Source organism: Copadichromis virginalis, linkage group LG18 (assembly GCF_057382275.1).
Source record: "Copadichromis virginalis isolate Kocher_CV1m ecotype Utaka linkage group LG18, C_Virginalis_male_GT1.1, whole genome shotgun sequence".
In the NCBI taxonomy this organism is placed as follows: Eukaryota; Metazoa; Chordata; class Actinopteri; order Cichliformes; family Cichlidae; genus Copadichromis; species Copadichromis virginalis.
This window is the reverse complement of record NC_140635.1, coordinates 27,155,099-27,179,935: the sequence shown is the minus strand read 5'-3', so window position 1 is coordinate 27,179,935 and position 24,837 is coordinate 27,155,099. Positions and strand designations below refer to the sequence as shown.

General features: G+C 42.1%; 3 protein-coding genes across 10 annotated transcripts; 1 reads left to right on the top strand and 2 right to left on the bottom strand.

The window, feature by feature from the left end:
* Window positions 1–1,888: 1,888 nt before the first annotated feature.
* On the bottom strand, window positions 1,889–13,530 carry gpbp1l1 (GC-rich promoter binding protein 1-like 1). 4 transcript variants are annotated; one of them, XM_085438990.1, is made up of 12 exons: window positions 13,474–13,530; window positions 10,012–11,328; window positions 9,525–9,639; window positions 7,244–7,373; window positions 4,750–5,078; window positions 4,452–4,527; window positions 4,148–4,344; window positions 3,830–3,973; window positions 3,454–3,609; window positions 2,832–2,956; window positions 2,646–2,748; window positions 1,889–2,554 (listed from the first exon to the last, which is right to left on the bottom strand). In XM_085438990.1, exons 3-12 carry the CDS (start codon window positions 9,582–9,584, stop codon window positions 2,384–2,386), a joined length of 1,491 nt encoding a protein of 496 aa, XP_085295116.1. In that variant the 5' UTR covers window positions 9,585–9,639; window positions 10,012–11,328; window positions 13,474–13,530; the 3' UTR covers window positions 1,889–2,383. The 4 variants fall into 4 exon arrangements, with proteins under 4 accessions (XP_085295116.1, XP_085295117.1, XP_085295118.1 ...); XM_085438991.1 differs by lacking the exon at window positions 13,474–13,530 and adding an exon at window positions 13,380–13,467; XM_085438992.1 differs by lacking the exon at window positions 13,474–13,530 and adding an exon at window positions 13,310–13,372.
* A 280-nt stretch (window positions 13,531–13,810) lies between these two features.
* LOC146688108 (transmembrane protein 69-like) lies at window positions 13,811–16,610 on the top strand. Of its 2 annotated transcripts, none has more exons than XM_085439065.1 (2): window positions 13,811–14,112; window positions 14,296–16,610. In XM_085439065.1, the coding sequence occupies exons 1-2, from the start codon at window positions 14,104–14,106 to the stop codon at window positions 14,992–14,994; spliced, it is 708 nt and encodes a 235-aa protein (XP_085295191.1). In that variant the 5' UTR covers window positions 13,811–14,103; the 3' UTR covers window positions 14,995–16,610. The 2 variants fall into 2 exon arrangements, with proteins under 2 accessions (XP_085295191.1, XP_085295190.1); XM_085439064.1 differs by having other exon boundaries at window positions 13,811–14,180.
* Window positions 16,611–16,682: 72 nt separating this feature from the next.
* On the bottom strand, window positions 16,683–22,244 carry ipp (intracisternal A particle-promoted polypeptide). 4 transcript variants are annotated; one of them, XM_085439060.1, is made up of 11 exons: window positions 22,073–22,244; window positions 21,437–21,538; window positions 20,637–21,050; window positions 19,711–19,922; window positions 19,335–19,554; window positions 19,052–19,207; window positions 18,766–18,933; window positions 18,528–18,665; window positions 17,911–18,033; window positions 17,492–17,712; window positions 16,683–17,410 (listed from the first exon to the last, which is right to left on the bottom strand). In XM_085439060.1, the coding sequence occupies exons 3-11, from the start codon at window positions 20,977–20,979 to the stop codon at window positions 17,186–17,188; spliced, it is 1,806 nt and encodes a 601-aa protein (XP_085295186.1). In that variant the 5' UTR covers window positions 20,980–21,050; window positions 21,437–21,538; window positions 22,073–22,244; the 3' UTR covers window positions 16,683–17,185. The 4 variants fall into 4 exon arrangements, with proteins under 4 accessions (XP_085295186.1, XP_085295187.1, XP_085295188.1 ...); XM_085439061.1 differs by lacking the exon at window positions 22,073–22,244 and adding an exon at window positions 21,690–21,968; XM_085439062.1 differs by lacking the exon at window positions 22,073–22,244 and having other exon boundaries at window positions 21,437–21,665.
* Between the last annotated feature and the right edge of the window lie 2,593 nt (window positions 22,245–24,837).

Genomic DNA, 24,837 nt, shown 5'->3' with positions numbered 1-24,837 from the left:
GAAAATGTTTTGTTTTCTGGCAGTTGATGAACTGTCCATAAATGTTTGTACTCACCACATAAGTGGCTCCTTTAGTCATACTGGTTCTACAGCATTCTTCAGTCTGACTTACTGTATTTAACCATGTGGTCTGAAGAGAGGATTCAGTGTGCCATGTGAGAGCAAAAGTGCAGTTTAATCAAGAGAATGCAAGAACCTGGGCCTTAGAGCTGATAGCTGAATACACGAACAGGAAAATTTAGCTGTGCAGTAACTGAAAGCCTGCGCTTAGATAAACAAAGGCTCTGTACCAACCTGATTAATATCACTGGTGTTTTTAATTACTAAAAACTTCTGATGCTATTTATGCTTTACAGCTTCCAATACTTCTCCTGGCTTAGTTCTACGTAGGGTGGCTCAAAATTTCTGCAGTCATAAATTTTTGACAAGACTCCTGACGTCCCTGGCTGAAATGCAGCCCCAAACCATGACACACCCTCCACTGTTTTACAGACGGCTGTAGACACCCACTGCCTTACCTCCCTCCTGGTCTCCTATACAAACTGATAATTTGAATGAAAATGTTCAAAATTAAATTCATCACTCCATAAAATTGTTGCCACTGACTTTTAATCCAGTTCTTATATATTTGTAAAATTTGGCATACCTCATCCTTTTGTTTCCCTCAAAAATGGCTTCTTGACAGCAACACCTGATCTTGATGAGCATTGTCATGTTTTTGTTGCATTATCTTATGTCTTAAGGACATGACTGTAGATCATGTTCAATGAGAGTTAAAAGCTCATTGAGAATAGTGTATGAAGATGTTCTGACTTGATGCAGCTGATTAGATGGTTTGTAATGATTTGTATAAACCACACGACTGGTCACACTTGGTTGTTTCATTGAACAGCAATGTATAGCAGTCTTTTCTAGCTCTTCCCCCTGTGAGGTAAACAATAACGGGAAGACAGACATATAGGAGAAGACATCTTCATTTGCCAGAGAAGAAGAGGTACACATGCAGCTAATTATAGTAATAGCAATAATCACTATGGCTAATTAAAATGCCTGGGCCCTTTATCGTGCACGCTGGCTCACTGGGACACTGAAATGTGAATGAAAATATGAAGCCATTCTCAGTGTTATATAACCGTGGTGCTTTCCCTGCTAAAAAAAACAAAGCACTGAAGAAAATAAAAGCTCAAACTGAAGTGTCAAAGACATGTAGACATGTCAAAGCTATACATTAGTTCTGAAGGCCAACAAAATCTCAGCATATTATCAGCAACGTTTTGGAAATCATGATGATTAAAGCTGCAGAAGAGAGAAATCTAGAAAAATAAACATCCCTCCTCCTGCAGCTTCCCCCGCTCTCTATTCTAATCCCATCTATGTGGGCTGAAAAAACACAATACTTTAAATTTAAATACTGCATTATCCCACCACTTCTTACTTCCTGTGAGAACAACTTTTTTTTCCACGACTCACCGGATCTCAGCCACAAGTCTGTGAATCTCCCGACATGAACTTAAGCCCAGCCCACAGGACGTGCAGGAATCTCGCTCCCTCTCACACTGAATTTACATCTGCTGCAAGGTTATTAATGTTTTTGTTTCAGATGTAGCCACAGACCTGCTGCTCACAATGTGGGTCACAAAAACAAGTCTGCTTACACATTTCATCCCAAAATTAAAGCACAGCCTCTCAAAGCATTACATATGTGGGAAACTGGAACTTTTCTATAACAAAAATGTTTCAGTGTTGCATTTACTGATCTACAGCTGTTTTTCTGCTACTCTGTCCTTCAAGAAACAAAAATCGTCCTACAGGAAATACTGGCATCATTTGGACTCCATCTACAAATAGTCACATGATGTGTGGACTTAAAAACACCACAGTAGCCAGATTCATATTGAAACATATCAGCTTGTCAGGAACCAATTTTTATTAATATCATTAATAATGTGTCATCAGCATCATCAATGAAATGAGTTAGTCTGTTTAAAGCAGAATCAAGTGTGCATTCATTGCCCTTCTTTTCTTGATGAACACTTCAGTTCCACAAAGCGAGGAAGAAAAAGGAAGGGGAGGAGACGGAGGGTTTGTGGGTGTGTGTGTGTGGAAAATCGGTCAAAAGAGGGCAGGGACTGCAGTGAAGGAGGAAACGCAGGGAAAACGACGTCTGGCAGAGCAGGAATCTCCCCCTTCACTGGGATATGATTGGTTTTTCCCTTGTGCAAGAACAACAAAAACAAAATCAAAAAAGAAAGATCTTCAGAATGGTGCTCTAAAAAACAAAGATGACAGAGGAAAAGGGGAATTGCTTGCTGGGATGTGGTGTTGGCTGTTGATGTGTTGTTGGTATTTTTTCTTCTTCTTCTTTTTGTTCCATAAAGCCACGTTAGGATTTGATGCAGTCGTCGTCATCAGAGGTCTGGCTGCTGCTACTGGTTTCGGACTCGGAGCCCTCCTCGACGTGTGCCTCCGCCACACTCCTCCAGGGGGTGAAGTGGAGGGTCACACCCCGTGTCCTCGGGAGAACCCCATTCCTTTGAATGCCGTTCCTCTTCAGCTGGTCAAAACACAATCACGTCGTTTAATGTGTGAGACAGACTGAGTTGAGCTAGACGTAAGCAGAGTCAGCGTTTCCTCTGAGAGCTCACCTGTTCAGTTTTAGTCTGGAACTCTCTCAGCTCGTCCTCTGTCAGAGGCAGGAAGTTGTCATCATTTTCTGGGTACTCCTGCCAGCCCATGGCCTTCAGCAACCTAGATAAGCATAGTAATTTTCTGCTTAGCTGTCTGTGTGTTTTGGCCTGTGTGTATATATAAGGCTGTTAGCAGTGTCCTACCTGTGCTCTGCCTCCAGGGAGCTGGACAGGTGTTCGGTGTCTGAGTCACTCAGAGAGTAAGACAGACCATTCTCATGACAGCCTTCCTCGCTGTAGGCTTTGGGCTCTGGGGTGCTGCTTTCACCCTGCAATAATTATTTTCAAGTTTAGCCCCAGCTGTCCTTTATGTGCTGACAAAAAGCTCTTATCCAGCACCATAACATTACATTTCACACATGACTTCTATGTGCAGAGAATGCAGAGGCCATGATCGTGTTCCACATTCAGCAGCACATTCTCTTAAAGTGTATCTATTATGCTAGTCTCTAGCTCTACATTTTGATTGAGGTTTTAAATGATCTACAGTTAGGACCTGTGCAGGTCCCCTTCCCTAATAATCCCTTCATGTGATTGGCTGCCCATTGCCTGGCTTCTATAAACAACCCACGAGCTGTGAGGCACACTTCCTCGTATAAGGAACCATGACCATATACGGAATTTCATGCAGCTTGACACAAGCACAGAAGACACGTAAAAAGAAGAAGCAGTGTGATGAATTTTGCTCTGGCCCTGTGTTTAGCTTAATGGGTCCCTTTTAATACTTTGGGGGGGAAAAAAACTAAATATCCAAACTGCTGCCTACCTCTCCTGATGTTCCTGGGCTGCTGCTTGTTGTCAGCTCTCCAGTGCCTTCGTCCTTCAGAGCTCTCAGGAACTCGCTCTTACGGTCTGGACCGCGACGCATCAACTTCAGCCGTGACGGAGCAATATCTATGGGAGGAGTCGTGCTTGAAGGGTGCTGCAGGTGTGAGCCGCAAATAGTCATGAAGTGACAGAAAAGGAGAAATAAAAGTTACTATTATTCTTTTTGTTACCTGAGACATCAGTGCAAGAGATCTAAACTATCTGTTCAACTGATTTCAAAGCATGGCAACAATGACACATCTGTAGTAATGGCAAAGCAAGACCTTCACAAAACTGCTTGCTTTTTATTGGGGTTGCTTCATCCTTCTTCTCACCTCTTTTGTAGTATTGTGCTGTGGTGCACTGACTGGGGTGCTGGGTTTGGCTGCAGAGACGGGGCTGGTGAAGACTGAATCTCGGCCTGGCATGTGAAGACCAGACTTTGTGATCTCTCTACCACTGGATTTCCACTGGGTGCTCTGGAAAAGAAGACATGAGAGTGTTTAAAAACTCTTTTACTGCAGGCTACCATGCACGCTGGCCAGTGCACCGGTGTTATCTCTATTATGCACATTTGCTTGATAAGCAATTCTTCTCTCGGAAATTGAATCAAGCAAGCCGTTAATTAACTCAAAACATCTCGACAGTCATACTTTGGTAGGGGCCACAGCCGGCTTTGGGACCAGGTTCTTGTAGACGCTGGAGCCTGTGATGGGAGCTTTGCTGCCGTTGGTTGGCAGGGCACCAGCAGTGGCAAACCCTGCAGAGAAGGCTGTGCTGGGATCCTCCTTGGAAATTTTTTTGATAACCAGCATTTTGGACACCATCTGTTTGCCACTCGGTGGATTTTCTGGAACATAATCAAGACAATCAAATTAAATCTTAGAGATGATGGTGCAAGGGAAAAAATCTTTTGTCTTTTTGAGCACAGAAATTGAGTCAGGGCGAAAAGCTTACCCCATACTCCAGCGTGGGGAGCGACTGCTCGTGTCTGAGCCCCAGGCTTTCCAGTTGTTTCAGGGTTGAGCGAAGGCTAAAAATAAAAATAAACAGGTGCCTACATTAAATATGTAATCTTTCAAATTTTGTAATTACAACTTATGTTTAAAGGCAATAATCTGAGTACAGACTATGAGGCATAACACTCATAAATCCTCTTCTGCTTCTATTACAAGGCAAATATTGAAAAGGAGAAAATGGTTCCAGTAGTTATCGCACTGTAATGTAACAGGAAAAACGGAGGTCAACTACTCACAAAGTCCTCCTCCACAAACTTCAGCTTGTCGTCCTTGCTGTCCTTGCGTTCCTCGTTGGGGAATTTGTCCGGGTACGAGGTGCCCTTGCGGGGATGGAAGTTACCATTGCGCTGCCGGTGCCCCCCCTGCCTGTCCCTGTCGCCTCCTCCCCGTTTGGGGTGGCGTCCCTGGTGGTGGTGGCTGTCCTGGGAACCCCGCGGAGCTCCATGCCAGCTGGGGGTTTCCTTCCAACATGAGGCCCCTGCCAGCCCACCGTGCCCTCCTTTAGCCACCCCCGAGTCCACTGAGTCATGTCTCAGAAGCAGAGAGGGCTGCTGCCATCCATCACCTCCAGAGAGAGACACATACAGTGGAAATAATGACTGTCTGACAAGCAATACCAATGAAATGTGACTTTGACAGCAAGGGTTTCCTCACAACCTTCACAAATAACATCTGAATGCCTTGAATCTTTAACACTATTTCTCTGTGACAGTAATAACCTCTGATGACTCACACTGTGTGCATGTATTTGGTATAAGCAGAGAATGGAGGGACGGCAAAGAAGAAACGCAGAAACTTTTTCCTGGGTGAAGAAATGATTCACCCAGGAAAACAACATCACAGAAAACTGAGATGAAACAGCTGAATAGGAATGTGAGACTCCACACCATCACTGAGATTCACAGAGAAGGTGAACCATCATTATAAAACTGGCATCACACCACATTTATTCTTAGTTCACACAAACGACTGGATGACAGCAGTAAGAGGGGACTGTACAAAAACAGATTTGCAGGGTGGAGGACACCAAATAACAGCCATATTCTACAGAGAAAGCAGAGAGGTGTGTGCGTGCGTGCGTGCGAAGGACGATACGGCACCAGCACCACCCATTTACAGCACTGTTATGACACCACTGCCTTCAACACTATAATCCAAGCACATCATATCATTATCCAAGATGGAGACCCAAACTGGATGCTCTTACATCAGAAGTTTATTTCCTGCTTAGATCTTCAGCTACACAAAATGCAAGACTCCAACTCTAGATCTTAAAAACTGGAACAAAAGAATCTAATTCATCTTTCTTTGAGTCTCCATAAAACCCTAACTGTCGATCACTGAGAACATAAAGTAGTCAACGTCACTATCTTTATAATCGCACCTTAGCAGTTTTGAATACAACCCCCCCCCCCAAAAAAAAAAACAATGTAGGTGGCAGCTGACTTAAATCTAAGGATGATTTTAAAGCCTTGACAGACACCTCCACTCCTCCTACATGGGTGTGTCAGCTTAAGAAGTCTGATTAGACTTCTTCTGCAGGCTGTGCTGACAGGTACAAAGTGCACTTGACTGATATCTCCCCCATTTCCTTATTGGTTGTCTTATACTGTCCTACTCACTCTTCATTCACAGCTAGCCGATTTTTTTTTTTCTTAAGGGAATGTCCAACATGGCTTCATTCAGCTTTCACCTGACTAGATGTCTAAATCAGAGGGATTCAACCAAGACCCAATTCACCTAAAACTGTCAGACAACAGAAGTCATTACTGCTCATTAGATCATTGTTTTCATTTAATGACTGACCAGTTAAAAAACCCCAATGATAAACAGCCTAGCCAAGTTTTCCACATTCATAGAATTCCTTCAGTCTACTATTGTTATGTTGTAAATTAATATTTACAGATCACAACAGAAAGGCACAAAACTTTCAAATCTAGAATATTTGTAACTAAAAATTAAATCATACATAATTGTCCAGATCTAAAAATAATTTAAATTTCCACCCATTTAAAAAAAAGAAGAAAAAAAAAGAAGAAGAAAAAAAGCATTTTTTGTAGAATTTGAGTCATGGCTTTACTGCAAACACTTGGCCACTGGGCAAGACTATACCTTTTAATGAGCCAGTACTGGCCCCCAGGCTTCATGTTTGACACTCCTGAGATTAACATGTACTGTAACTTATTAACAAAAAACTACAACAGTAACACAGTGTGTAAAGACCCAGAGGTTGTGTTTTAGCTACAGCTACACAAGATTGTCAGTGAGCTGTTTATACAGTGTGGCAATGCATTTAATTGGAACAGTGTGATATCTGAAAAAGGTATGACTATGTCATGCATTTTTCTCTCTTCAAAGCCATTCCTGAAAGAAAATACATCATATCTGTACAGTACAATATCCTGTTGTTATACTGTTCATTTTTTAAGCGTTTGTATTGTATAACAAACTGCAGAGGACCAGATCAGCCTGGAATCTGATGTGTGCAGAAATGGGAGAAGCATACGTCCCAGTACATTTGCATAAAGTCAGAGGGAAAGCAGAGGAGGAACACAGCAGAGAGTACTCAGGTTAAAATGTGCTGCATGATATGAAAGGCTTTAAACCACCTCTCTGCAACCTTTTTATTCTTACTGAGAAGTTTAAATACAAAAATGAATAGTAGGCTCCATTCACACTTCCCCTCATGCAGTAAAGCCCCCAGATAATAACAACAGGTTGAACTGTTACCTGTCGGAGGACGCAGGGAGCCATTGTTGAAAAAACCATCAGAAGAGTTGTGGCGGCGGCGGCTCACGGCAGTTCTGGCATCTTTGTGGGGTGGGAGATCACCTTGTTTCTCAAGGTTGGCAGCAGGGGACTGGAGGAGGAGAGAAAGAGAACAGTGTTAATCAAAGCTAATACGTAACAATGCCCAGAGAAAGTGGACAATAACGTAACAGGCCACTGCATAACTGTAACTGAAATTAGAGAATTTTTCACTACATTTTCCTACTTTATTTTTGTCCTGGCGAAGAGACTTAGATTAGCTTAATTCCCATCTGTACTTTTTTTTTCTCTCCTTCTCCCTCTAACTATGAGTCAATCTATTCTTGAGGAGCGAAAGTGGAGAAAAAAAAAAAGACAAAAATGAAACTACATAGAATCGTATAAAACTTTGTCATAAGAAATGTGCAAATGAGAAAACCTAAAAAAATCCAAGCAAACACTGCACACCCAGCTCTTGGTGGTAAATCCTGAAGGTTTAATAATACTGCCTAAAAGCGCTCCTCTTGATATGAATCATATCCTAGTCATCGGCTGAGGTTCAAAGATCAAATCAGATTGTGTTCTTCAAGCTTCATGGAGGACTTCTCAACTCAGACACACACAAAAAGAAGCTAAGAAAATGTAGCTTCAGCCTGTCTGGCGTATGCTGGCTAATCCCTTGACATAAATGACACCGAGGTGAAGTTGTGTGCAAGGTGGATAATAACTGTCTAGTATCTCGATTTCACAGAGACCAATGAGCTTGGCAACTGATTACACTAAGCTCCAATAAACCGCTCAAACATGTAAACTACATGCTGAAGATGCTGCTTGGTTTTTAGACTTGGGAATTAACCAGCTTATAAATGTTATTCAGTCAGCATTGTTTTCTTGTTGGCCACCACCTACTGCCGAATGGATAACATCACTTGGTTCAACAGTCAGTATTCATATCTCAGACCACCTCTTTAATTCAATGGTTTTGCATGTCCATGACGCTGATACTGTTATCACCGTTACTGCCCTGATACAGGAAAATATTAATTGCGTAGAAGAGGCTCTTACTTGTGCTGTGAAGACACCGAGAGACCACATCACATATTACTTAATGTGAGATATGACACGGGCTACTTCTATTTACACATCTAACATAACTGTTAGACAGCTGACTAGGCATCAATGTTGACCCGAAAAGGGATTTAAAGTGGCCTTATATGCCAGTCAGCAAAATTCAGGGGTAAAAATTTAATCAGCCTACAAAAAAAAAAATAAAAAAATGACAGGCTGAAGAATAGAGTGGTAACAAAACACATTTGGTCATCACAAATTTCACTCAAGCAGCATGTGTTGCTATTCTGAAGACCTAGAACCAGTCCCTCCAGGAATCTGACTCCTCACCAGGACATTAAACATCAAACATGGCAAAAGTTTAAAATAAAATGAGATCAGTGAATGTAGGAGCAACACCTGTGAATCAAGAACATAGGTTTCGGAGTTTTCTATTAACTCTTTACTGACTGACTCTGGATTGATGTCAATGACAGCAGTCACCCCTCGTGGTCATAATGGTTTTATCATTTCCACATCCACAGGTATGCAACAGTCCTACTGGCTTTGAGTGAACTTATTTTTATCATCAGACAGTGAGTGTGAGGCTCGGCACAGACATCCACTGCTACACTACGCTACAATGCACCAACTGCACGTGCACCTTTCGGGCAGACTTCGAGAGGACTTTGAATAAAACTGCCTGAATCTTCAACAGAGCAGAGTCCCCGTTTAATACAGTCATCTTAGGGCCACAGCTCTGGCTATGATCACTGAAGCCCCAAAAACCTATTGTTCTGAACTCAGGTGTGCAAGAGGCAGCCAATCAGGAAAAAAAAAAAAAAAAAGAAGAGTTGGATTAAAGACAGATTAAAGTTGGATTAAAGACAACATGCTGAAGAAAATTTCTATACATATATAGAGGGAAATGTTAGGATAATAGGTCCTCTTTAAAACCTAATGTGGTACCTTTAGTGGTTACTTGAAGTTGAAAAGGTTTTGATGACCCTCTACTGAACCATGTTCTGACTACACTTTCTGTCCCTAAGCACATTTCATTGCTGAGTGCACACACATGCACTCTCATACTCAGGTGCACAAACACTGTTAAAGGTGTTTGAGCATCAGTGAGAGATACACTTGGAATCTCCGTCTCTCTCTTTCTTTTCTGTTGTGAGCGCATAAAGTACAAACACACACCGATACGTACACCTACCTTGGCAGGCTGGGGTGTGGAGAAGTTAAGCCAGGCAGGGACAAAGTCATGCTGCGCCATTTAGGTCCAGTGTTTCCGGTCAGTGGATCGAGGCATCAAACCTCATGGCCAGGATCTACCAAAAGATTTTTTTTTAAATTCAGTGTGCAACTGAAAGCACAGAAACACGACTCTCTGATGTAGAATTAAATCCCATTTCTCTTTGATTGCATGTCATCCCTTTCATGTGTTTTGTCTAGCATCAGTTATCTAAAGTTAACTGCTTAAAGTTTTTCCACAAGAGAAGCCAAGGAGTCTTATTCTCAGCTGAAAACATGGATGTAAACATCTTGTGCAGAATAATATAGATATTATATTAAATATATAAGTGCTTGGCATGTTTTAATTCAAATAAATAATTAATTCAAATAAAACAAACACACTACACTAGTTAACATCACGCTCATGCATGTTTGTCCTCATCGGCTGGGTGAAACTTTGACATTACCCCAGAGTCTGTGGCTCTGAAGTCCTCTGCCTCCTCTCTCGGTCCGGCTGGGCTCGGTTCCTCCTCAGGCCTGTTGGCACTGATCAGAGTGTGTGCACTGACAGATGGGAGGCAGCACACCAACAACCTCCTCTCCACCTCCGCCAGGACAGCGCAGCCCCTTTCCCCAGAGGCAGATCCCTTCGTCCAGGGTGAAGCACTTGGAGATATGTCAAAAAACTGCAGGAACGATCTGGAATGGCAATCCAGAGAACTGGCCAAACAGGAAGCAGTTTTTGAAGTCCAAAGATAGGAGTCTATGCAGAACAGATTTTCTGTCTTGAACCAGAAACCAGTCAGTTCTAATGCCGGTCTTGTGCAATGAATTCAACTGATTCAAGTCCAAGCAACTTTTTTTCTTCTTTTTTCTCCAGATAGATTGAATTCCTCAATTTATTTGAACCATTTGCTCATAATCTCATGGTAAGACTTGAAACCTGATTAGACTTGATGCTGATTGGCAAAACAAATTGATTGACTAGTGATTTGTCCCAAATGGGAGGAAGAGCCAGGTTATTATTAATATAAAGAAACAGTCTGTGAAAGTCGTCTGCACTGAAGCATGGACAACGGTTTTTGAAGCAGTTCCACTTTGACACCAGGTGCGTGGAGAGAGACAGGTGTTGTCCTGCCACACTGTGTGCCAGTATGTTTTTTGTGTTGACTCACCTTTTACCGAATCATTTTAAGACCTACTCAAACACATTCAGAAAAGAAAAATTAATTGAGAGACAGTCTTTTATTGGCAATGGAGGTCACTGCAAACCACTGCTCACCTCATTAAAATGGTGAAAAGACTGTCTTTGTTTGGAGAAAATAACTCAAAGGTTCAAAGTCACATGACAATGAAGCCAGTGAAGCCCTACGTTACATTGCCGACATAATAAGTTCTCGTTAGTGAAACGGTGAAGATGTTGAATGGTACATCATAATGCTGTTTCTAGCATTATATATTTTACTCCCATCAAATTATTTCAGGTTTTGACTGTAGCAGGAACAGTGTGGACCTCTAGTTTCATAGATATGCAAAATCAAAATTCAAAAGTTGAGATGGCTTTAGCAACAGCCAAACATGTCCAAAAAGAAATCCTCAAGTGATCAACTACTCTTTTTCCTCAGGAGAAAAAAGTGAAAGTTGAAAAGCCGCAACATCCAAAAAAAATTGTCAAGTAGGTCTTTCCTTTCCTTTTTGAAAGTGCTTTTCCCCCCTCACACAGGAAGTTTCAGTGGAGATTTCAGATTTTCTTGCTTTATGGTTCACGGGTATTTGCACAGGACCTGCAATAAATTTTAAAAGAAAGAAAAAAAGAGGTTTGCCTTAAAGCTCTGGGGGTCAAAAACACACAAAATACTTAAGAGTTACTTGCCAAATTAACTACACCTTTCACAAAGTGGACCTAGCATGCTTTTCATTGCTACAATAACAGATGTTCATATTAAACTTGGCAAACATTTCAAATAACGAGATCAGGCTGATCTTGCTTTCATAGACGGGTTTAAAACCCATAACAAGGCCATCTCAGGCACACAGCCACACAGTTCTTCTGGCTGTCAGGACAAAAGCCTCATCCATCTGCTGTTCAAACCCTTTGTTTGCAAGGTGAAGAAAATCAGAGATACGCCGGTTTAAAGGAAGGTGATATTAAAAGGGAGAGCAGTTTCACACAAAGGATGACCCGAGGGTTTCACCGAGGCTCAGTGTAAGTCATACAAGTTTTATTTTGATTGTGAATCATGCAAAGCATCTTTGGAAGAGTCCAGGAATAAAAAGTATGGATGTGGAAACAAACATAATAGGTCCAAATTACCTAACAATACAGATTGATATAAGAACCCAGCAGTACATATAACTTTATGAACTTTTGTTCAGCTTGTGTTCAAACTGTTTTTTTTAAACGGTGCACTGTAGAAGTTAATTATTTCAGATGCTAAAATTTTAAACTGTAAAACTGGGGTGATCAAATCATTAGAAAACACAGAGCAATAGGTCAATAATGCTGCAAAGTACTACGCCCAAAATAACTATAAGATTGTTTTTCTTCTAAGGCTCCTGAATTAATAAACTTCCCAGACAGAGTAGCTAAACGTAAACGATATTGTATGTCTAGAGCTGCATTACTGCAAATAGCTTCAGTTTGTGTCAGCCATTATCACACTATGAAAAACATTCCGCCCTCACTGATAAACTCCCAAATAACTTCCAATTCAAGAGAAATCAGCTCCAGAAAAAAGGACGCTTCTGACACTCAAAGACGTCTTGAGAGATGCAAGAGAGGAGAAAAAAAAATCAATCAGGACTCTGTGATCTCAGATCCCTTTCAGGCTGAAAGCTGGCTCTTTTAAAAACAGTGTCGGCTTTTTTTAAGTGAAATATTTATACCAGTATAAAAATAACATGCACGCTATCTTCCTGTGCGCAGACTGCTGCGAATATTAATGGGCCCAATAGTGTCTGTAAATACGGCACGAAACTGAGGTGACAATCCCAAACACCATGTTCGTACATGCACGAAGGCATGGCTCAAAACCCAAACAACAAAAACCCCACAATATATATGCACCCTTGTTTCACTGATTCGGGCTTGATAGCGTGCACCCACTGAACTATTACGTAACAGTTCAACATCAATGAATTTACCACAGGCACAATGTGCAGCGCACACACTTCCTTCACTCTGAAACAACACTCCAATGAATGGCGGCGGCAAAAACACTTCTACCTTTGGAAAACACCCTGCATAACGCCTAAATGCGCTCAACTCACATGTACACAAACACACAAACAGCAGACCCACCTTAACACAGCATACACACACTTCAACTAAGTGACTAGCTGAATGTTATGAAGTTAAAAGTTCATCGAAATAATTAAAGACGCTAAGCGGCCAACAAGTACCACACACACAACAGCGCTGTCAGATCTGTCCTAACTCCACTGCTAGCTGACTCTGCCGAGATAACTCAGGTTAACGTTAGCATAGGAATTGTTAGCTAATAGCTAGCGCTATCTAGCCTGTTGGGAAGCCCGAGAAAATTGGTTGGTATTTGAAAGGAATTAGCAAGGCTAGAGGGTTTAGTCCAGTAAACACGGATTTAATACGCCTGCGGTAACTAGAACTGACTATTTAAGCAGTTGTCACGGACATACAATAGAGGTAAACAGACCTTGCTTCGTTGGAACAACACAGTTTCAAAATGGCTACCTTAGCAGCGGCAGCACACATTCATTAGCTTGCTAAGTGCTAGCGAGCTAACTTACAGTCTTTCCTACGATACCTTCCAATAAACAGGATAGTCGTAGATATATGTTGATTCAAATATACACTCACTCTGCAGAGACCAGTGACACTGCACTTTTTTGCAAATATAAACTGCTTTAATCGCAGGACTATCGATGTTTGTTTGGGTTTTCGGTGATCTTACCACTGGCGCTGGCACAGGGGGATTCGAACAGCCTCAACTGTGCTCCATTCACGATCTGTCGTGATTATGCAACTCACTGGGAGTCTAACGAGTTTTTCATCTCAGCAGGCTAAACAGTGCGGCTTCGATGTAATTGTTATAAACTCCGATAAATAAAATATACAAATGTCTAAAGATGCAACATTATGTTTCTTTGTTATTTTTCTAAATATTCAAAGAAAACGGCGATAATAGTAAACAATGTGGGATTTTGCAACCTTGAACGCAACATAATACCTCCCCGCCAAGGACAGCCAATCCAGTCGATATCAGAGTCAGTCTGGTTCCGCTAAAAATATTAAGAGACAGACATTTAATCGAGCGCCGATATCCTGACGGCAAGCAAACGACCTCTACTTTAGCATATGAAATATGAACTTTCTCACAATTTGTTATATGTTTTTGTGTTTTCGGTGGCCACTGAAAACCGTTCTCTGACTAACATTTATATGATAACGTTTAGGTAACTATAAATCCTGTGGTTTATAGGTTGTTACATTAGCACAGCCTTGTATTACATCAGGTTGAGGTTAATGCTAGCTGCACCAACGTTAGCTCAGGGTGTATCTCGTCACTGAAACTTCAGATTGCATGTGCTGTGTAAGTGTGATTCTTTTTCCACGCCGAATATGATTAGCTTCGTCTCTGGAAGACGTATTTTGTCTGGGGTAAGAATAGTAAAAGTTTTCATTTGATAAATATATCATGCCTACTAACGAATGCAATAATTCTCTAGGTGCCAACAGAATATTCATGATGTTCTGTGATTGTGCATGGTTTCAGGTTCCAGTATGGAGATGTCTTCAGCAAATAAACAGATTACCAAACTACAGCACAAAAACTGTGCTGCTTCACACTCGAGCCTCCTCTGTCTTTATGTCATTCAGACCACCTACCACCAGCAGACTGTTGAACATCAAACCTGTGAGCTGGCACACATCACATCTCTGCCACGAGGATTCCAGAGGCAAATCAGAGAGAAGTGACAGCAAAGAGGGTTTCAGTTTAAGAGCCCTCGCCAAGGCTCCCAAACCAGCTCTGTACCTGGGATTTTCTGGTCTCATCCCCTTTATTTCTGCCCCTTTTCTCATGGCTGCCACACAATCTTTCCACCCTGAAGTGGCATATGCTCAAGTGGTGTACGGAGCTTCTATAGTGTCGTTCCTGGGAGGTGCCCGTTGGGGGTTTGCCATCCCAGCTGGTAGTCCCGCACAGCCAGACTGGATGAATTTGGGTAACAGTGTGGTGCCGTCGCTTCTGGCCTGGCTGGCGTTGCTCTGCAGGGACAACATAGCTGAAGGAGCTCTAGTTGTTGTAATGGGACTGGGCCTGTCACTGCATTACGACCTGACTCTTCTGCCTGGCTACCCTGCCTGGTTCAAAGCCATGCGAACTGTTCTCACTCTGGTTGCCACCTTTTCTCTGGTGGCCACGTTGGTGCTTAAAAAGCTCTGTCCAGAGAAGAAGTTCATAGAGACTTAGAAGTGATTTTAAGAGGATAGTTTGTCTCTTTAACTGCATGAACATAAGAATGGAAAACATCAGGTGAACATCTGCAGACAGTCGTTGTGGTGCTACAGTTGAATGAGCCAATTTTGCTCTTATGTAAATAATATATAATAATTTGAAAATAAATAGCAGTTGTTTCCTGGGTTGCAAAATATCTGGTGAAATTCCCATCTCATGAGGAGTGAGTTAAATACCTAAATATAGCAAAGAACAAACAATGGGCTTAAGAATTCCTTTAACACATGCAGAATCATGCTCTTTGCTGCGCTAAACACAGGGGAAAAATACTCTTCTGGAACATGTGTTTAAACAGATTATTTAAACATCTCTTTTTTTATGGGAAAAGTTGAAATAATAAAAATCGAGCTTCAGGCAGCTTTTAGTCAAAACAGCTGTAGAAATTCATGTGCTTTTGTTTATAGGAGTTCTAACCTGCTGCCTCGGCTGTGTTAAACATTAATTATTTATCGGATTGTTGTTAATTTTAGCTGCTTCTCACCGGTCAGTCACATAAAGGTGTTCATTCTTCTTGCATTTAAAAACTTTAAGGTCACCAGCTACTTTATTAGGTACACCTGTTCTTTAATGTAGATATATACCGGTAATTAGCCAATCACATGGCAGGAATTAATTTAGGCCCGTGAAGTTCAAACTGAGAATCAGAATGGGGAAGAAAGGTGAACGTAGCATGGTTGTTAGTGCCAGACGGACTGATATGAGTAACCGCCAAGGTATCGAGATTTGTGTCTCTAAACGCACAGCATGCCAAACACTGAAGCAGATGCGTTACAAGAGAAGAAGACCACACCGAGTGGCACTCCTGTCAGCTGAAAACAGGAAACTGAAGTTCACATTTAGGTAGAAATGGCTGTCCATTAAACAGACACACTGGAGTTTTTATAGCAGAGTTGGAAGTAAGTGATCCCACATTTACAGTCTCAGTGTTTTGTAAACATCGGCTCCAAATAGATGAGCCACAATCCCAGTGAGACGTCCAGTGTAATTACAGCAAGTGTGACTGCTGTAGTTCGCTTGTTTGCACAATACAGAAGAAAACTTTCCTGCTTCAAACAGCTTTACATCCGTGCAACGAATCTAATAATACTAACATGGTCGTTCACAAATGAACCCAACACACCTACGTACCATCACCTAGGATATCGGGGAGTAATGTCCTCCTGCATGCTGGTGTTTGCACAGAACTATCAGAGGGGATTATTACATTTTAACTACACTGAAAAAGAAGGGAATAAGGTTAAAATGAAATAAAGCATACACATAACTGTTTTGCGATGTTTATTAAGTCTGAAAAGCAGCATTATCAGTGTGGTGTAGTATTGTGTTTTTGCAAAGGTTTAACTGTGCATGATAGAAAGAAGCTGTGCTGTGGCACCACTTCGGTCAGCTTGAAAACAAGAGGAAATGTGATGCTGTACCATAAAGATGCTGAACATATTTCTAAGCGATAGGCTGCACACCTCAACATCAGATAGTACAAATCTGAAATGATAAAGCAGTCTTTACTTGCTCGGAATGAAGTGTAAACAGCGATGGAGAGGCACTAGTAGAAACATATGTACATAAATAATCCAGTGGAATGAAAAGGAGCGCTCTGGCATGCTGTTCGAGTCCACAGAAATTTTTAAACTTAATGCAGCCATAGGTTTTATGTGGTTCTACTGTCAACTAGGCTCAAGGGCTCGGAGTGGTAATGCACCGCCCTCCAAAAATTCTTTAAAAGAAACTAAACAGTGCTTCATCACCCGCCAGCAGTTTTCTTAGTGCCCCACGGGACTTTCAAAAAACCCTCTGTGGTTCATCAAAAATAGAACTTCTATAAAAAATAATTGTCATCACCAAGATAGCTGTGCCTTCAAATATATTGTTCTAACGTTGTGACTGAATTGAAAATAAGGACACAGGAGAGTCATGTAACAGTAAAAAGAACATTTTGGCAGATTTCAGTACTAAATGTGCTTTCATGTTCATATTCATTGATTAATTTAAAAAAACAAAAAGGAGACATCCATGTATAAATACTATGACAACATATGAAAGGCTGTTTAAACCAAAACACACTTTTCTGTATGTCTCTTAAGGTGCAGCTTTTCTCCAGTTTATGCTGTGTTTGGTGAATTATTCAGGTGCAGGACATTCCCGTCTGTCAGAGCACAGCCAGCCCGCCGTCGCAGCGGCTGGTGATCATGTTGCCGACCTCGGTCCAGGTGTCCAGGTGAGGGTCGTAGATCTCCACGGAATCTACCGTTACGGGTGCGGAGAAGTCTCTGGTGGTTGCTCTTCCTCCAACCGCATACAGCAGCCCGTTTACTGCCGACACCGATACACCGGCGCGTGCCGTAGACATCGCAGCGACCTCCACCCATTTCTCCTGCGGACAGACGTTTGCAGACGTGAGGAGAACGTTGGAGCATCTGTTAAAATTTGTAAACAGATTATTTTGGCTCTTTACCTCCTCTGGGCAGTACTTCTCTACTGTCTCCAAAGCACCAAGAGCCTCGTTCCAGCCGCCCACAGCATATATGCAGTTATTGAGACATGCGACGCCCACGTAGGCCCGTCGAGTGGCCATGACGGGCAGGGCGCTCCATCGACGCGAGATGGGATCATACACCTCTGCTGAGCGCAGCTCCATCCCTTCGTCGCTGATCCCTCCGATCACGTAAATGAAGCCTGGGTAAAAACCATTGCGTTTAGAGCTGACCTCCAGAACTGAGGGTTCAGGTGGTGACGTGCAAAGAGAAATGTGAAAACAGTGCAAGTACTTCTCGTTATATTCTTTCTTCTGCATAACAAATCTGATTAAAGCTTTTACGCCTGATTATACAGATGCATTTATTTTGTTTAAATGTATTAAAGGGACGGACACACCTTGGAACTCACAACAGCCAAAGTAATAGCGGGGAACAGCCATGCTGCCAATGACCTCCCACTTGTTCTCCTCCGGGTCATATCGCTCCATGGTTTTTCCGATTTCAGAGCCAATCCAACCACCTGCAGAAGAACAGGAAAAACACGACTTAAAGTTTGTGCAGAAGAAAGTGTCACCACTTGTCGGTCATCTCACCACTTATTTGGGCAAATATTTTTGAAGCATTCTTTAAATACAATACATTTTTTGCATTCTACTGAGATTTACAAATCACTGCATGTTGTTTATGTTTATATTTTACGCAGCATCCCGGATTGTAAGAAAGCCCTTTCTCACTCTGCATTTGCAGACTGCCACATCTCTCTATTATGTTTGTGAGTGAAATTAAATCAGGCACATTTTCTCCTAAATACTCCCATGATGCCCGTTATGATTTAATTACACTTACTAAGCTATTTTATTGTCCTTTCACAATGTGGTATTGCACAACCTCAACTTCTGCAGCAAGAACTCGTGCATTTAAATTTTCACTTTCAGTGTTTTCTATTGTCTTCTAAGTTCTTAGAATTTCTTTAAACCACTAGGTGGTGTGTTCCAGTTCTAGTGTGACCCTTACCGAGTGCATACAGAGCTCCGTGGCAGGGGCAGACACCGACTCCGCATCGAGGGAAAGTCAGAGACGCCACGGCGGCCCACTGTTTCGTAACTGGGTCGTATCTCTCTGTGCAGTCAAAAATCATCGAGTCTTTTTCCCCTAGTAAGGAAAAGAAAAGACCATTTGTTGTCAGATTTCTACTCATTAAAGTTAATTCTCTATTTAAAGCAGAGCAAACTCCCAGCTCTCTCTCCCTCACCTCCCACCACATAGATCATGCCTTCCAGGACTGCGACTCCTAGCCCGCTGCGGGCCTGATGCAGTGACGACACGGTGGTCCAGTACTGGTTGAAGGTGTCAAAGCGTTCCACGCAGCTTAGCGCCCGGCTGTCACTCCAACGGCCGCCCTGCAGCCGAGTGTAGCCTCCTGACATGAGACAAGAAGAAAAGCTCCACCATCAGATCTGCTGCATTGCAAGACTAATTTAAATCTTGGGACCCTTTACTCCACCCCACTTAGACGTAACACAGCAAAGATACTAAACCTATGGCATAGAGGTATTTCCTGGCTTTTCTTCTGGGTCTCATCTTGGCTGGCTGTAGTTGACTGTACATCTTATTTTCTTTGGGGGACTTTGTGACTTCAGTGTATTCTCTCAGCAGAGTCTGCAGTGCCACCCGCAGGCTGAAGTCGGTAATACCTAAAAATGTAAGAAAAAATGAGGCTTTGAATCTCAGGAGTTACTTCAAATTTTCAAACAATGTATTAAACACACGACATTGAAAGTATTAAATGCAACAGGAGGAAGAATGTCACAAGTTTCCTACCTTCTATGTACTTGAACAGCCTCTGTGGGGAAAGCAGAGGGAAGCGGACTGGTTCCAACACCTCTACCACATGTTTTTTCCTCTTTGCCACGTCTTGGAGAACCCACTCCATGGCTGCCGTAAAAACCTGGTACTCATCCTCGATCCTCAGCTCCTCACTTTTTAAAAGTCTCACCAGCTGCTCTTTTGACAGGCCCCTGAACTCATCAGTGACACACACCTAGAGGGGAAGCGGTCGAGAGGGTCGATTTGTGAACGTTCGATGTGGAAACTACAGAAAGAGTTTAAGTAACATAAATGTTGTTGCTGATGGAAATTGATGATACTGTTTCATTTTAACAGAAAATAAAACACAGACTTGGTTTTTTGTGTGTACCTCTAGGAAGTGAACATGGATGTAGTTCTCAGTAAACTCCAGCATGTCCATGCAGGCGATCTGCTCCAGGAACTGAAAGATGCCCACACAGTTGGATGGGTCCATGTGACCCTTAAGAAACTCCCCACAGATGGACACCACCTCATTCAGCTGCAGCATGTCGGCTGCCACCATCAGTTCCTGAACATTCTCCACAGTGACGCTGATCACTCCTAAACAGAAAGAGAGCACATTTCCAACTAGGAAAAAAGAGACTGAGCAAATAAGTGCCTACATTTACATATCACTGTAAAAAATTAGTTATTAAAGAGCCCTGACAGATGGGTAAAAGCAGAAGGAAGGTAAAAAAAAGACATAGAAAACCAAACTGGAAGCCAAATTTAAATGAAATTTAAAATGTAATATAATAAAAGAGCAAAAACTGACATTAAAAAGATAAAAACCCCAAAAGGACCTGTTAGCAGAAATACAATCACCTTTACATTTAAGCCATGACTTTGTACAGCTATCTAACGCTGCAAACTTTCTTGCGAAGGATCAACATTTCTGCTTTGTAACTCAGGGTCATACCCATATGTGTGCTTTACATGTGATCGGTAAAGTCTGTCAATGGACAGAAATCAGGATTGTTATGATGCAGTGTGAAGCCTAGCTGCTGGATTATGAATCAGCTGCTGAAGAGAGATTGATGTTGGAAAGGAGGCAGGTGTGTTAATCAGGACCAGAGAGAAGATACACACGAATGAGATTTTCCTAGTCTCCAAACACACTCCCAAATATCTGCTAACAGCCTTAATTAGTTAATTTGCATTTAACAGGTAACACTGCTGTCTTGAAGGGAAAGTATATCTGAGAGATTGGGAATGCTACAAAACAACACAAATATTCAAGAAGTTCAAGATGGGGATATCAGGGCTGATGCAAACCTGTGTATATGAACTCCAGCAAGATTTCAAAGACATCAGTGTCCACTCCAAGGATCTGCACTTCCTCTTTGTCTGCCTCCCTCATCCCACCAGCGAACAAGGCAGAGAAGTAGGGGCTGCTGGCAGCAAGCACTAGCCGGTGCACCTTGAAGACACGGCCGCCGACTTTAAGCCCCACGTCACAGAAGTCGGAGCGGAGGCGCATCTTGTTCATCTGGGCCAGGATGAGTCTGGCGTAGCGATCTGAAGCCAGCACAGCTTGCTCTAAACCCTGGGTTGCCATGGCAGCTGCACCAGGATTACGGCAGCATCCACTGGACGTCGACACAGAGATGGAGGACATGGCAGCGAAGGTACCTCTGCTTTACCATGGAGGCCAGTATCCTCAATCCTCCTCTCCTGTGAGGCTCGGGCCTGAAAAGCACAGCACACAAAACCAAAACACAGAGGCTCAGTGCATTGTTGTGTAACCAGCAACTTCTGATTTATCGGCTACCGGTGAAAGACAAATAAGAGTAAACCTCCCCTTCTTTGTGGTTCCACAGGAAAACATAACGAAGCATTAAAAAAAATAGTCGCCACTCATCCCACTGCTGTTATATGATCTGTAACACACACACCTGCCGGGCATGTTAGCCGTCTGGCAGCTCGCTAGGGTGCTTGTCAGTGATCATAGTCTGCACGACAGTACCAATACTCGACCAGTCCCTTTCCAGACGGAGAATTACTGACGGAAGTACAAAAATAAAAAATAAAAATAAAAAAATGCAGCGTTTATTTTGCATTTACTGGCAACTCACCCTTAAGTTTGCTGATGAGGATGCAGGCAACTTCCGTCAGCCTGCAGGCTGTCAATACGTTTTTCCTGGACCGACTGCATTGGTCTGAATCTCCAGACGTAACTAATTGATCCACGAGAGGGGAAAAAATTAATTTCTTTTAATTTGCACCACTGATACCGACAAGTTTTTATCTTTGAGTCAATTTAAATTACACAAATATTTTTCTCTGTTATTTTAGTCTAATTATAATAATTAATTTAAACGTTATTACCAGTTTGCCCCAAATTCAGGTCAGGTTTGTATTAGCACTCACCGCCAGGTGGCAGTGTTGGCTTTGAAGGCGCGGCATGTCCTTGACAATAGGCCATAGCAACCTAACGTAAATTATCACAATATTCCTACATATTTGTCCCCCGGTACAGTGTTATTTTTTTAGGCTTTAAGCTCTTTCGGTTGAGCCCACTGTCAGACTCACTGGGCTGCCCAGTTTACTTTATCTTGGGATCAGATTAGTTTAAGTATTATGTTGGAAAACTGTTAGTACATACACTCTGGGACTCTGGGCCCTTTAACCGTGTCTGCTGAAAAAAAGTGCATCTGAACTACAGTTAAAAAAGCGAAAAAAAAACGGTAACGATCACTGGGCTTACACACCTGAAATACAAGTCTCCTAACACCCATCACTCAACTAGTATTTCCAGCTCTTTCAACACCCTGTGATGCACAAGAGAGTATGTCGTGGCTGCAGCCAATTAAAAAGTCTAAAGTGCCAGCCTAGCCAGCTTTTGAGATCCACCCTCGGCTTGCTGGAACTCCCTCCCGTTGCCCTGCGCTGTTAAATTTCCAGTAGGTCAGGGTTCCCTATAGGGCCTCCACAGTAACCATTACCTTAGCTCAACAACTAGCTTATTAGACACAACTTAAACTGGCTCTGAGTAAACCAATAAGACAAAGCTAAAACCTGAAACTGAAGAAGCTTAGAAAACAAACAGCTCCATGTAACTTTAATTCTCTCCTTGAGTCTCTTTATCGTGCTATGACCTGTGAGGGATTTGTATATCCTAACTTAAAGTGGCTCTTTAAAAGTTTAAAAGTTCTCTGGTGTTGAAATACTGAATTGTCATTAAAGGTCATTTTCCTTGCCCGATTATTATTATTGTTATTTTTCTTTTACTGTGTAACATATTTATCCCAGTCAAATACTAATCATATAGTGTTCCATTTATCAGATAGGGCTCTTTGTCATCCTTCAGTGAGCTCTTTCTCCCTCTGTCACTTTCCACTTGGTGTGTTAGTCACATTATTTCATTTTTAGCAGTCGTGAGGTGATCTGTGCTACTTTGCAATTCAAGAGCCTCATTAGCGTTTCATTGACGTGTGACAGCAGCCTCCAACACAGATGGTACATGTTACATACATGCTCCCTGCACACTCAACATGCCCATCAGACATTCATAGAAAATCCAGGCTGAAGTTTAGACTCTTATATAAAATAATAATCATGAAAATGAATTGTGTGTGTGTGCGTGTGTGTGTGACAGAGGTGTATTTGTCGCATGAAAGTGTGCCTTTTGTTCTCCATCCTGCTGCCTGGGGAGGTGTCTCTTGTAAAACAGGTTTTAAGGTTTAAGGTGAGGTACTAAAATGAACTTGAATATGATGACATACTTCCTCTGGTTGAAAACTCTTACAGTGTGTGAAAATGCTCTTCTTTTTAAGTCCCTCTTTTTTCCCCCTCCAGAGTTTTTTGCTTGTCATCATTGTTTTCTCTGGTCATCCTGTCTCTCCGCTGCGGTGACTGTACCAAGAATTTCCCCATGTCGTGGGAGACAAAGTAAATAGTGCGAAGGTCATCCTATGGAAAGTGCTCACCATAATTGCCATTCCACTTTAAGTGCAGTGTGTCTGACTTTTTTCCCCCCATCAGGGGCTCTATCCTTTTTTTTTCTTTTACCAAGAAAGAAAAACATTATGAAATGAAACTGACAGATTAAAGCTGCATATAGGAGTAAAGGGCTTCAGATTAAAAGCTTACCCGATAACACAAAACAAGGGATTTCCCTATGATGATGGGAGAATCTGTGTGATAGTCTTCTAACTTGTAGCAGATACTTAATAGTGAACTTTCCTTCTTGCTGCAGTCTTTGTGTGTAACTCCTTCGTTCCTTTACCACCACCATCATCATCATCAGCCTTATGTTTTCAGACCAAGCAGTGTCTGTCAGTCTTGTGCCACTTTAGTTTTCTGGCCACGTGCCTTGCTGCTGCTTCTTGTTTTCTTCTTTTTTAATCTATTTGAGAGCTGAAGTACCACAATGAGATTGTCCAGCTTTAGAAACGATTCCCCCACCCCCACCTTCCCTTAAGAAATAGCACAACATAATATTGCATGAAGTAGGAGGAAGGAAAATCACCCCAACTGTCGCTGAGGGCGTCCTGCTCTACCTGTTTTAAAACTGGAGGGATCGCCCATCCCTGGTCTAAGGCGGTATCTGAAAATCTGATTTGGCTGTGGTTCTGGATCTTGATGGTTTGTCAACAAACAGCATTGTGTCTGATTGTGTCTCATCCCTGTGTCTGAGCTGGATCAGTGTCCGCTCCTGTTTCAGTGCGATCCGAGTCTCTTTGTTCAAATCAAAGCTACCAGAGGTCACTCAGTTATAGCAAAATATATGCCAATAATAACTCGTTATTTTAGATCAACTTGTATCCAGGACTAATGCTATTTCCAACTGAGCACATCCAATCATTAAAGTTTGATTTCAGTTTCTAAAAGTCAACTTCAAATACAGGTTAACTTATACAATAACTGCATCTTTTTCCAAACTGATTAGGTTAGTGTGATTTTTGTTTACATTTTGCTTGAGGACACATACCAGTAGCCCACAGCAAGAAATCTCGACCGTTCTGGGTCACTGGGAGAACATATGGCTTAACAATCTAATCCAGAAATTACTGACCTTAATATTGTGATGAATATGTACAGCACCAAGTATAGCATTGCATACATTTGGATTTGTAACAATATGGGGCGTTTTTCTCCTTAGACGGACCGAGTCACTGGAGGAAAAAGTACTGAAAGAGGGGGAAAACAAAAAAAGGGACAAACTCACAACATCATTTTCACTCAGAAACTTTGATGTGCATCATTGACCATAATTCGCCCAGGCTCAAACAATTTTCTTTTCCATGACTTCAACAGCTCAGTGGGGGTCGGGAATCCAACCTGTTAACTTTCTTCCTGAGATGTATGTGTGTGTGTACAGACACATACACAGCATAGTGACATCTAAGCTGTTATTTGTGGCGGTATCAAAGGAAATGTGTCTGCATGGTGTTTAATGGTTCAGTCTGTTGCCTACATGCTTGTTGGCAGGCAACAGGATCTCCTGCCTTCAGCCTATAAGCCAGCTATATTG

What these genes read in the sequence shown, in the direction of transcription:
- gpbp1l1 (XM_085438990.1), bottom strand. Translation starts at nt 9,584, where the DNA reads ATGGCGCAGCATGACTTTGTCCCTGCCTGGCTTAACTTCTCCACACCC. An exon ending in CTCCCTGCGTCCTCCGACAG is followed by an intron (nt 5,079 to 7,243) that starts GTAACAGTTCAA and finishes CTCTCTCTGGAG; the next exon opens with GTGATGGATGGCAGCAGCCC. An exon ending in AGTTTGTGGAGGAGGACTTT is followed by an intron (nt 4,528 to 4,749) that starts GTGAGTAGTTGA and finishes TTTTATTTTTAG; the next exon opens with CCTTCGCTCAACCCTGAAAC.
- ipp (XM_085439060.1), bottom strand. Translation starts at nt 20,979, where the DNA reads ATGTCCTCCATCTCTGTGTCGACGTCCAGTGGATGCTGCCGTAATCCT. An exon ending in GAAATACCTCTATGCCATAG is followed by an intron (nt 18,934 to 19,051) that starts GTTTAGTATCTT and finishes GTCTCATGTCAG; the next exon opens with GAGGCTACACTCGGCTGCAG. An exon ending in AGAAGTACTGCCCAGAGGAG is followed by an intron (nt 17,411 to 17,491) that starts GTAAAGAGCCAA and finishes GTCTGTCCGCAG; the next exon opens with GAGAAATGGGTGGAGGTCGC.
- LOC146688108 (XM_085439064.1), top strand. Translation starts at nt 14,142, where the DNA reads ATGATTAGCTTCGTCTCTGGAAGACGTATTTTGTCTGGG. An exon ending in GAAGACGTATTTTGTCTGGG is followed by an intron (nt 14,181 to 14,295) that starts GTAAGAATAGTA and finishes GCATGGTTTCAG; the next exon opens with GTTCCAGTATGGAGATGTCT.